This window comes from Metopolophium dirhodum, chromosome 1, assembly GCF_019925205.1.
Source record: "Metopolophium dirhodum isolate CAU chromosome 1, ASM1992520v1, whole genome shotgun sequence".
NCBI classification, from domain to species: domain Eukaryota; kingdom Metazoa; phylum Arthropoda; class Insecta; order Hemiptera; family Aphididae; genus Metopolophium; species Metopolophium dirhodum.
This window is the reverse complement of record NC_083560.1, coordinates 43,380,112-43,393,492: the sequence shown is the minus strand read 5'-3', so window position 1 is coordinate 43,393,492 and position 13,381 is coordinate 43,380,112. Positions and strand designations below refer to the sequence as shown.

The window sequence follows — 13,381 nt, the reverse complement described above, 5'->3', positions numbered from 1 at the left end:
TAAAATGCACGCCGTTGGCATAAACCAATACACATACTTGTTTTGCAAACGTTATCTCTCCGTTGCCTTGCCCTCTGGTACATGTACATTCTTACGTGCATCGCCGACTGTGTAATACGATCACCCGAAACGCGAACGTTCGTTCATTTGCACGTTTTTCTATATAAGTGAACATAGAATTTGATGGTTTGTGGTCGATGATCAGCTAGTCGTTCCTCGGTCGCGTATAGGAAGCCAAAAATCTTTGTAAACGTTTCTTTGTCGCTGGCAGCGGCCATTCGTGGATTTCCGTAATGTGTACTGACGTCGAGCGGCACGTATCCTTATTTATGTTGTGGCCCTAAAAAGTTAAAGAGTCGACAGCGAAAACACATTTTACGGGATGGATAGCTATATGCCGTAATCTTGACAACTTCCAAGGACCGTGCGAACGTGTTTTCCGTATTCATCGAGGTTGGGTGACGCGATTAGAACGTCGTCGATGTAGGTGAACTACAAATTTAGCCCGCGTAACATATCGTTGATTACGCGTTGGAACGTCTGGACGACGTTGCAAAGGCCGAAATTCAAATAATCCGAACGGTGTCTTCGGTATGTCCTGCTTGGCGAATTGATGGTATGCCCGGACCAGATCAAGCTTGGTAAAAACTGTGCTCCCTGTCATATTTGCGGTTAAGTCGTGGAGTTGAGGTAACGGGTAGCGATCCGCACTTGTTACTTCGTTTAGGCGCTGGTAATCTCCGCAGTGGTCGAAAGGTCCTTTGTTACAAGTAGCAATAGAAGTATAGCAATGGAACGCGTTAAGTCCCCGGGATTGGCGTTCGTCATATGTCTAAGGTCATCAATATGGTTTTAGTATGAAGCAGTATCGTCGTTTTCACGGCTTAAAGTCCTCGCAATAATGATTTACCAGGTTACTGAGTACCTACGAATTTAAATTCTCGCAAACACAATTCAATAAAAATATTTTTTATTTATTGAATATAAACGAGTGTGAAAAAATTAGTTAAAAAATGTGTTATACATAATAATTCAGCAAATAAATTTACAAGTATGACAAAAGTACCTATAACAAAATATAAAAATGTACCTACGACACGAATATAATGACCATCGACTAATAAGCATCGGCGCTTTACAAAGTAGTAAAAACTTGGTTTTTGCGCGTCGTTAGAACTTGACGGTATCGATGCCGATGGATAAACAAGCGTAAGTTCAGCAGCAGCTGCATCGGTTGGAGGTGACGTCGTGGAGGCGATCGGGTGGGTGACGCACCGATACCGCGGTTACTGCGAAGATGCTGATATCGTGTTGTGGGACGCCACAGGTGATTATAGGCCATCTGTTATAGGTTATGTGTCATAGTCCATATTGCTTAACCTTTATTTTATCTTAAATCGTGTTTATAAACGTAAAGTAAACTACTTTTATAAGTATAATTTTTATTGTGTACCTACTTCCGTTTTTGAATCGTTTTAACATAAACAGTATTTATTATTTGTTTACCTAGTCCTAGTGATGGTTTGGACGAAAAATCACTCGATGATTGTTTATTGAACATATTTTAACGTGAAATTTCACTCGATCAAGTCTTGTCGGTCGTTTATGAAAGTAAAATTGCGAAATCAATTAGGTAGACATTCAATTGTAAGTATTACCTATCAGTTTAATATTATTATAATAACATACTAAATCAACTGAGCATAGTTATTGTATCGATTATCTAACAGACACTAACTAAAATTGTAGATTACAATGGCACGTAGATTTTTATTCGAGAAGAACCGGCACAGTGGATTTTGTTTCATTTAATCCATACTTCCAGTAATCCAGGTGGGGCCTGGCCCCACCAAGTGCATATAAGTTAGATTTTTTATAGTATAGGCTAATTTGTTAACAAATTTATAGATATCAATAATTTTTACCAAAAATTAAAAAAATTGAAAGAGTATCCATACTTGTCATAAATAAACAAAAAATAATATACCTACGCAGGTATATTTAAGAATAAATGTTGCTCTCATTTATAGTATATCTATTTAAATATATTTTATATACATATTTATTATATCTTATGAAATATGTATTAAATATATTATTTTCTTTTGATTTATTATTATACTATGTGATATAAAGGAATAATATAGGTGGTGGTTGGAAATATTATCATATTATATACCAGCTGCATAATTACAGTAAATTATAAATATATCGGCATAATCTATCATGCTTCTTCTTCTTTTAAAAATCTTTTAATACCTAATAAATTAATCATTGATTATATTGTCTGCCTTGGTGATCCTCATATTTTTTAACTATCTATATAATATAATAATATCTTATAGTTACTATATCTTAGTTAATAACAATATTTATTTATGAATATCACTGTTTATTTAAATATAAAATTGCATACATTCATCATAATGTTACTATATTATTATGTATGAAAAATAATATTTTTTTTACAATTACTTATTAAAAACTTAATTCAAAAATACCTAATACAAAAGTTAAACATTTTAAAAAACATATTATATTATTTGTCTTTTCTTTTTGATTTTCCACGAGCAGTAAGCATTTGTCAAGTATGGTTTTAATGGTTTTATTAAGTCAATGTCAGCTCTTATAATTTTAGATGCTTCTAACGGCTGCTAAATAAACATATAATATACATTTTGTATAATCTTTAACTTATTATACATTTTTATGCTTACCAAATAAGATAAATGTATATTTAATATAAATTGACATAACATCATATTTGAATACATTTTTTAATAGTAATTAATAATATCTTTTTTTTACCAATTTAATTTTATAGCCATCTCCAACAACTTTTGTTCAAAGCCATCCAATTCTCCAAAATAAGTAAGAGGGAAATTTCTAGTTTCATCGATACAATTGGTATGTAAAACATTACCATTACTATTATATGGATAATCATTACTGGCAGCGTAGAGAATCTTATTTGTTTGTCTTTCCTCAAGCCTATTCATTTTTGTTGTCATATCTTTTAATTCATACTTAATGTTGGTAACAGAACTATTAAGAGATTTCAGAATTTCTAAAAATAAACAATGCAGTTAATAAATAATATAAATATATATAATCCAACTATTTTGTCCGCCCTATTTTCGGGCACTACTTGTTAATTGTTTATAAATAAATAAATAAATAAGCAAATTACATAAATAAATATTTCTAATTACCATCAGTGGAACTTTGCTTTGGATCACTTTGGTGATATTATCATTTGAATTTAAATAGAATGAGTTGATTAACTTATTTTTTTTCTGTTAGATGGATTCTACAAAATCAGCTGTAACAATAAATATAAAAAAAAATAAAAAAAAACATTAATTATACAACTATTATAATATTATTATATTGTTGTTTAATTATTATTGTTTTATTATTATAATTACATTTTTGTGTTTCATTGTCATCGCTAATTTTGAAATATAGAAGAAACATTAAGTTATAATAAATTATCAACCACCCATGTTTAACTTAAAATCAAATACCTATACTTTATATGTACTTTATAGATATATCATAATTATATTAAATCGGCATCTACATTCTACATATCAACGTATTATTTACCTTTGGTATTTTTATTAGCACTATCAAGTACTTAAATCTGTGTAGTATTATTTTTGTCTGTTTGAAAAGCTGTTCATTGCACTTTGGTAACCATTATCATTGTTTATATTACTATCCCCTACAACAATTTTTAATAAATTGAAATATTATATTTAAATGAATAAACTAACGTTAAAGGAATATATACTACTTTTTTTTTTTATATGCATCATATTTAGTTGGAGAATTAGAGATTGATCGGTTCTTATCTTATTATAAGTGAAGATTTACGATTCTCTCATTTGAGTTAGGTGCTAAATAGTGATCTACTGCTGATTGAGATTTTATTTTGCAATCTTTATTCGGCCACGCGCATAATGAATTTTTTAACTAAAAATTTGGTACACATTCAATGGTATCTTCATCGATGAAACAAACTATTGACCACAAGGTTGAAATATCTAAATTAAATAAACAAATTTAATTTCAAAACATTTTTTATTTAAATGTACTATAACATTACAACACATATATGTGATATCATAGAGAATATTAACATAATGTAAAAATATATATATATAACACCATGTGAATATTACATAAGATTTTTCATAGTTCTAATGAAATAAATAATATTATTGTTATCATACAAATTATATTTATACAGTAGATATAGTATCTATAGGTTACTTTTTACATTAAAGCATAAAAAGATGTTTCTTATATCATCTTGCGTATCATTGATGTTCTCAATTTGTGAATGCTAAAAAGTATATGTAAAATATTTATATAAACCTATAAATCAACTTGTTGAAGCAATTATACATTTTTTTAAATTTGCTTACTTCTAAAGAATTGTTTGAAATTGCATCGTTATGATGTTCATAAATAAATAACTCCGAATATGGAATAGAATCATTTATATTACGGCTTAAATCAATATTTGAACTTTTTATTTCAATTGGAAAATTAGTAACATTTGAATCATAATCAAGTAAAAATCTATTTTTTCTATTACCCGTCTACGCTTTGTTCTTGTGCTTGTCATAGCTATAAATGTATAAACTACTAAATTTTATATAATTTAAATATAATATAATAATAAGAGACTAGGTAAGTGTTTAACTTCTTCAATATAATTGAAAGTTAGTGTAAAACTAGTGATATAATAAATGAGAATGTCAATAATATTTATAGTACAACTGCATGCATTTAGAGCTAATATAAATATTATTCTTATACTTCATCAATGGTGCAAAATTTTCTTTTTCTATAATATAGTTAATAACTTACCTACCTAATAATGTAATAAATATATAGGAATATTTTAGGAATACTCATATTTTATTTTATTTTATTTTTTTATTATACAAATAATATTGTGGAAGCTGTGGCCATTGGTCTAACAGAGACTTATATTATTAAATATAATACATTACCCAATACATTATGAAACATACTTAACCTAATATTATAGATCATATTTTGTTATAAAAGGTGGTTTTTATAAAAAAATTAATAAGATATTGAATAACAATAGGGTCTGGACTGAGAACTTCGTATAGATGTGTAGAGCGGAGGAATTTTGTTGTGTACCTATATGTGTACATTTTACAATATCTTTATGTATCGTGTATAAGTATATTACAATTAAAAACACAAGATTGAAATATAATTATCGAGGTATACGATACAATATAATATATTATTGTATGTTTGTTAGCATAGATTACATTGGTCGAATATTCTTGCTGCTATTGTCGTATTGCCGTGCCCTTGTTATATATAACTAACAACTTTATAGTTTATACAGTATTTATAAAGAACACGTTTAATTTTTCATGAGCCATGTTCAATAATAATAATTATAATCTGAACCTGAATGAATTATAGTTTTGTCAATTTATTTGTTAATAAAAATACGAAATTCATAATAATATTGTCAAAGATTTAATTTAAAATATTAAATATTGTATTGCAATTCACTTGAAACGTGAAAATATTTTTTTTACAATACAAATTTTCTGAATTTTGGTAAATCAAAACTAGTTCGCTCGTTAAACATAAAAAACTACAGTTATATGAATAGTCTCTCAAAATGCTGAGCGATAATTAATGCTTTATGTAAAATTTATTCAAGGAAACCAATTTGAACGATTTATTATGAATAGGCGTTATCAGTTTTTCAACGAAGAATTTATGCTTCTTAAGAATCTAAACGAGTATACTTCTTCTTAAAAAAAAAATAAATGTGGAAGGGCAAACGCGATCACAATTTTAGTGAACGTTCCAAATACTGATTTTATAGTTTATATACCTCGATTCATTTTACAAAAGATAATAGATGATAGAAACTATACGTGACATAGGTACCTGGATACCGGGATACAGGATACCTACGTAATAACTAATAATAATAATACGTAAAATTAAACACAAAAATTATTAAAATATGACATACCGATACCAAATCAATAAAAAACATGAAAGAATTTAAAAAAAAGGTGTCTGCAGTATATTATTGTATTTATAATATAAGCTATAATAATGGTGAGTATTTCACGTTTTCAAAATATTTATTAATTTAATTAATACACGGGAAGGGGACGTATATATACCTATATTATAATAAGCAGACCGTAATATAATATTATAGGCAATAGCATATTATGCCTTATTACATTATAGATTATATACAAAAAAGGTATTTATGAAACTAACATAGCTGATAAATAAGATTTTTTACAACTTAATATATGATATATTAATTATTCCACAGTCACTTTCTGTAAGCATTTCACGATAAAAAATGAATCTAAAAAATTGATATTATTGAGACCTAGTTGAATTTAAAATGTAAAAAAACAATATGTTTCTATATACATATATATTGTTGAGCCGCATTGTATATGTTACCTACTAAATACCCACCTGCAGCTACAATGCCTACATTACAGCATACATATTTTTAAAGTCATATATAATATGACATATATTATGTATTATAATGTATTAAAAATATAGTTAGGATTAAATTATTAGAATAAAAATCAAGAACAGTTACACAATTTTATAATAGACTAATATTAAACTATACCGTTTAACACATTTTTCTTTAGGTACTTTGCTATGGTGTAATTATTGCAGCACAAATAGGTACGAACAGATATTTATTGTCTATATTTGATATAATATAACGCAGCAACTTAAATATATTTTTCAATATGATAACTATTCGTTTTAGATATATTTCACAAAATTTATATTTTATAAGATGATAACTAAATGTTTTAAATATATAGAGGTGTAGGTCCGTTAATAATATGTACATGAAATTATGAAGTAATTATAAGTATTTTAAACTATTATTGCATAACACATTATTAATTTTTTTTATCCCATCTTTCTAGTTATATATAGGTACATACTTGTTTAACTATAATTTGTTTTTGTTTTTTTGATTTAAGGCTAGAAGAACTTCAACAAATTTTAAAAGCTGTTAATCTGGGGAAATCTGATACCAAACAATCCTGCTCATACCCAAAAAACAAAAGTTACGAAATAAGAAACTGTAGAAGTCTATAACTCAAGACCACAGAAAAACCAACAAGACAGGCGCCGGTTGTACAACATCCAAATATTTTACGAGACCATGCATTACCAATCTTCTACACCGCTTGGACCAAATCCAATAGAACCTATTGTTGAAACCACAAGTTCAGCTATACAATTTGAAAAGTTACCATTCTTTAAGACAGTAAAACAATTGACAAAGCCTATGCACCTCAAGTCTGATTCTAACAAATTGATTTGTCAATTTAAGCTACAAGATCGTGTTAAAAGTTCTATTCTTAAATCATGGAATTTTGATAGAAAAGAATATAAGTTTCAAATAATTTTAAGATTGCAACAAATTGGACTTAATGAAAATGTTAAGGAACGTTTACCTTACAATATTAGAGTTTCTGTGAATGGACATCAATGTATTTTACCTGAATTAAACGACCAACTAAACCCTGAAATCGTTCAGTGGCGAAACAATGATCCTATAGATATTACTGAACAAACAGATTTAAGAAAATTTGGTTTACCGAACATATTAGAAATTACATGGTCACAAGAACCACACAGTTATATAGGTTGTATTTATGTGGCCCAAAAATTGACTTGGAATGATCTGCTTGTAGAACTTGAAAAAAGACCAAAACGTGACTCTGATAAAATTAAAGAACTCTTTACAGAATCTATGGAAAATGATGACGATATGCTTGAAGATTTCCTGGTTGCTTCCGTTCAGGATCCTTTTACTAACCTAAGGATGAATCTTCCTGCTCTGGGTGTAGACTGTAGACACTTACAATGTTTTGATGCAATACAATTCTTACAGATGAATGAACAAAAGCAAACATGGAAATGCCCAATATGTAAAAACAAAATTAAATTTGAAAACATTGTAATATGTGAATTTTTTTTAAACATACTTCAAAGTAATGATCTAACAGAAGAATGTGATAATGTTGTTTTTTTCAAAGATGGAACATGGTCTGAGAGTATAACAAATGCCAGTCAATCTACAAACGATATAGAAGACCTTACATTATCAGATTCTGATTCTGAAGAAAGGAACCTAGACAATGTTGATAGTGATGAGATTACTTTAAAACCAAAACGTTTTAAATATAATCCGCCTGAAGTAGTAGAAATAAATAACAGACTTGAAAACATGGGTAAATCAAGAAAGTCTTTAATTGTTATAACGTTAGGTTAAACTAATGTATTTCAATTCTTACTGATCTTATATGGTATACAATTTGTTATGCTAATAACTCGTTTTTAAAAACATAGTACAACTGGTAATGATTTGTATTTTATCAAAACTGAATTATTGTAAATAGTTAGTACTCTTAATAATGTATATAATAACTTTTAAATGCCATAACTAATATAATTTTAATACAGTAATTATTGTAAATAAATAATTTTTTTCCATGTTAACATATTAATGCATCATTTAAAATATAAGGGTACCCCACATTACAGCCTATTACTGAATATGATTGTGGCTGTGAATATGGTAGCTATTGAGATTCTTTTTCATCAGTATATAATATGTTTAATTATTATTTTCAATAACATTAAAAACAATTCATAGTTATAAGTTCCTATAAAATAACTTAGGTTAAAATGATTTTATTATAAAAACAACATTTGTATATAAGTAAAAATAATTGTATGATGACTTGTATTTATAGTATTTTTAATTTCTATATAATAATGTTGTATTGTTGTGTCAAAATATAATTATTTTTAATTTATGTTTCTATTTTTTATTTACCTACTTTTTATCCAATCCATTTGTGAGCCATTTTTTTAATTTTTAAGTTAAAACAAATAGTTAATCCTTATTACAAGTTTAAACAGTATAGGTGGGCATTAACCTAACCTAATCCAGACAACTTAAACAAAAACTTCTGTGGAATCTAACTTAATTCAAAGTCAAAAGTATAAGACTACAGTTAAAAAAGATAATACTTACCTATGGTTGACGTAAATAAAATAATATATAAGTTTAACTAAATGAATGCTTAATACAAACTGAAATAAAATAAAATGGTATGTAACAAAATCTTTATACCTAATTTATACATGCAATTAAATTAGAATAGTTATCAAATAATTTTAAATAAAGCTTTTAGTTAAATTAATATTTTAAAATGACAAAATAGAAAAATTAGAAAAATCAGCAAATAAAAAAATATTTTAAATTATTAAAAGTTATTATCTTTATACAATATTCTCAATTGTTAGTCATTAAATAAAAATTGAACCCTTCTAGGCTCCATGCAGAATAATTTTATTGTTTTCTCTATAATCATAGATTTTTGGTTTTTAAGTACCTTCATCATTATGAATACTAATCCATTTAATTGGTGCCGGTCATAGTATTACAAATTATGTTTTTAGTTTTTTTAGTGAGCTAATAAAGAGGAAAAATCAATTAATTAATGCAATGCTGTATTAATACAATATTATCGACAAAATAATACACTTAAGTATTATACATTTGTATGTTCAATGAACGTTTTTTTTTCACCGCGGTAATTTCACAACGTTCAAGCGAGTATGTCCCCTTGAACACAATGATTTTATCGTAACAAAAATCACTGGGAGATTTCATACTCGTTGCCCACGAATTCTCCCCCTACACAAAATATTTACAGTATTTTAAAAATACATGGAGTTTACACACTCAAAAAATCGGTTTTGTCCCTTACTCAAAAATATTTACTGTGTATACACTAATTTTTTTTTCCCCGAACAAACCTTATTAATAAAACTGAAATAATTATTTCAAGTACAGAACACAAATTACGAAATAATAGATTTTTTTTTAGTGTCAAGAAGGATGCTATGTAAAATTTCAAAGTGTAGTATTCCACTATTCCATTACATTTTATATATGATCTGAAATCGTTAGGATCAACCAAAATGTCAAATGTTAACCGGGTTTTGAATGGGCGTATGTAATTTGCGCCAAAAACAACCAAAAAAAAAAAAAATATATGTAATTTGCGCCACATCTAAAAATTTATTTTGGTAATTTGCGCCAAATAAAACTAAATAAATAATATATAAAAAATAATCAGTCATATTAATAATCATAAATAAATGTATAATGTATATAAGTAAAAAATCAAACTCCATGCATATTAAATATCTAAATTGTCGTTAAGCAAGTACTATTTTTGTAATATTACCTTTTTTTTTTTATATTTATAGCTTAATGATGAAACTAAGGCTTTTCTGTCGATTTTGTTTTGTGTGTAGTCTTCATATATTTGTTTGAAAGTTTCCAACCGATTTTTATTTTTAGTAGAATTTCGTTTTTAAGATTTTTACTTTTAATTTTAATCATTGTTTCTGTTTGAAATCCTTTCAGTACGTCCAAAAAGTGGTAAATAGTAGGATGTGAGTGATAGAACTCAGAATTGAAACGAGAATGATATGATTCGCAAGCATTAGTAGTGAGAGCTAGTGACGCGATGTTTGCAGCCCAAATTATTGGTGGAAATTTAGCTTCGTCACTGATATATGTGTCAACTAAATAATCAGCATATTTTTTAAATCGTATGTCATTAGGAATCGATGTCGTAAAATCTTCAATAAAACAGTCACTGACCTCCTTTGGAGAAATAAATGGCAAGCCAAATATATGGTATAGCCACTTGCTTTCTTCTGTTTTAATATTTTGATACACATTGGATAGGCCTAATTTCTGAATTTTTCTATACCACGATTGAGTTAAGTGAAATCTGCAACCAAATATTTTAGTGTCATCCCAGACTTGTCTCAATGCTGCATGAATTGCTTCTTCAAAATCAGATATAAATAAATTTGGTTTTAGAGAAAGTTCACGTACATTACACAAATGTATGATATGTTTAAATAAATTTACGTAAGTTAAAGTTTTTTTGTCTGGAAGTAATGCAAATAAAAGTGGTATATAATGATCATTGCATAAACCATGCAAAGAAAACAATTGTGTAAATAACTTGGGACAATATTCAAAAGTTCCATCCATGTATGTAATTTCAGATTGTCATAGAACTTTTAAATTTGCGTCACATGAAAATATTATTATATGACAATCCGGATCATTGATTAATAAAAATGGCTCATTCAGGTCCGTTTTTAAATCCAAATTATTTAAACTGTTTTGCAATTCTTCCATTGTTTTTGGTAATGGTGGCACCTTTTTTCTACGTGCGTTATTAATATTTCGTCGAACTAATGATATATCATCGGTAGTAATAGTTTGTAAATTAGATATATTTATATCTTACTTGGTTTAGAATACAGATTTTCTATAGCTTTTCTCTTACATCCATTTGAAAACATTTTTCTATCTATATTATTTTGGTTGACCATGTCCGTTATGTTCATTTACAATTTCAACCATTTGTAAAATGTTTTCTAAGGAAGTATACACTTTTGCAGTGCAAGTTCTAACAGTGCAACGCCATCGTATTGAACAATTTTTCGATTCATGCACTTTTCGATACGTAAAATTTTTATATAATAATAAATCTTTGTCTCTGATACTTTTAATAATTTTACCAATATTTGTATCCATTACGTCTTATACTTTTATATAGGTAATTGTGAACAATTTTGAAATGTAAATGTGAAAATAATATGAACGCACACGCGGTTTATATCGGACTAACTGTAAATATCACGATTCACGACATTGCTGTTTAATATTGTTCGATGTCTTACTTACAATAAATTGATAATTTTCAATAATAGATTAGACGTAATCGGAGATCGATTATGACGATTATTGAGACGATATGTGACACGCGTCGGATGTGTCGGTATGTATTATTGTACATCCTATGCGATATCACTAAATTTATCTGCTGGTAAATTCCAACTGCTATTAAAGTTTAAAGTGTGGCGCAAATTACATATTCCATTTCATTTTCTTTCGTGGCGCAAAATACCAAAATTAATTAGTATATGTGGCGCAAAATACATGTTATATTTTTATATTTTGGCGCAAATTACATACGTACTTAAATGTACTTATTTGTGGCGCAAATTACAAGTAATAAAAGTGGCGCAAAATACCATCTCCCTTTTGAATTTTTCATTTTTAATTTGTTCCATGACTCAATGCCTAATATCTTTAATTTCATAACATCCCTCTTGCAGTTTAATATAACACCACATACGATTATTATTAATATGGTCAACTACTTGTATAGCAAATTTATTATTATCTTTGTTGATATACGGGAATGAATTAAATGTCTGCAAACGTAACAAAGCTACTTCTGAGTCTTCGTAAAGGTTTCTAGACTGAAAATAAGGGAAGAATTCGTGGACAAAAAATTATTATACATAGCATATACACATATTATTTGGTGCGCAATCGTGTTGTAATTAGTCGGGTAAAAAAAGAAAAAGTGCGCAATTGTGTTGCAGTGCTTCTTAAGGGGATTCGATACCGTGATTTTCTGTTTTTGTCTAACACACGCATGACATTGTATTTTAGACGTGTTTTTTGCCAAACATACCAATTGATCTAATGAAGCGATAAAAATTCTGAAAACAGATTTAAATTTGTCGTAAAGTCTACTTGAAATTGCCTTTCCCACATTTTTGATATTAACCCCAAAATTCCTAAAAATGCCATATTCAAAAAGAGTATTTAAAAATTGTTGTATTTCAATTATCTGAGAAGTAAAAATGAAAAAAACAAAAAATCTGGGAAAATCGATTTCAAGTAGACTTGACGACAAATTCAAATCTGTTTTTAGAATTCTTATCACTTCATTAGATCAATTGGTATGTTTGGCAAAAAACACATCTAAAATACTATGTCACGCGTGTGTGAGACAAAAACAGAAAATCACGGTATCGAATCCCCTTAATCTATTACTTAAACTAACTTGGGGCACTACCTATCTTAAATTTTTTAAAAATACTAGACAATTTTCTGAATTTAACAAATAGATTTTGTACCTGGTAAGTAGGTATATATCAACATATGAAAAAAAAATGCCGTTATGGAGGTGAAACTATAAGTTAAAATGTTTTCCCAAAAGCTGGCCCACTCGACGGTACTTGATACCTACACTGTGTAGCTGGCAGGTAGGTACATAATATTATTTTAACAGCGTATCACACTCGACAAGCGACTAAATAAGGTAGGTAATACCAGTGGCGTCATTTGGGGGGGGAGGCAACTTGGGCATTGCCCCAGTCTAACATTTACAACAACCTT

General features: G+C 27.9%; 1 protein-coding gene and 1 pseudogene across 2 annotated transcripts in view; one reads left to right on the top strand and one right to left on the bottom strand.

The window, feature by feature from the left end:
- Positions 1-8,870, top strand: part of LOC132934692 (E3 SUMO-protein ligase PIAS1-like) — a 36,091-nt gene extending 27,221 nt beyond the window's left edge. The window contains exons 4-6 of one of the 2 annotated variants that reach the window (XM_061001015.1): positions 1,511-1,647; positions 2,825-2,907; positions 7,056-8,870. In XM_061001015.1, the coding sequence (XP_060856998.1) occupies positions 7,241-8,356 (1,116 nt within the window). In that variant the 5' untranslated portion in view covers positions 1,511-1,647; positions 2,825-2,907; positions 7,056-7,240 and the 3' untranslated portion in view covers positions 8,357-8,870. The remainder of the gene's footprint in view (positions 1-1,510; positions 1,648-2,824; positions 2,908-7,055) is intronic. The other variant, XM_061001016.1, reaches the window with a different exon arrangement.
- Positions 2,540-4,636, bottom strand: LOC132939202 (uncharacterized; annotated as a pseudogene).
- Positions 8,871-13,381: the final 4,511 nt, after the last annotated feature.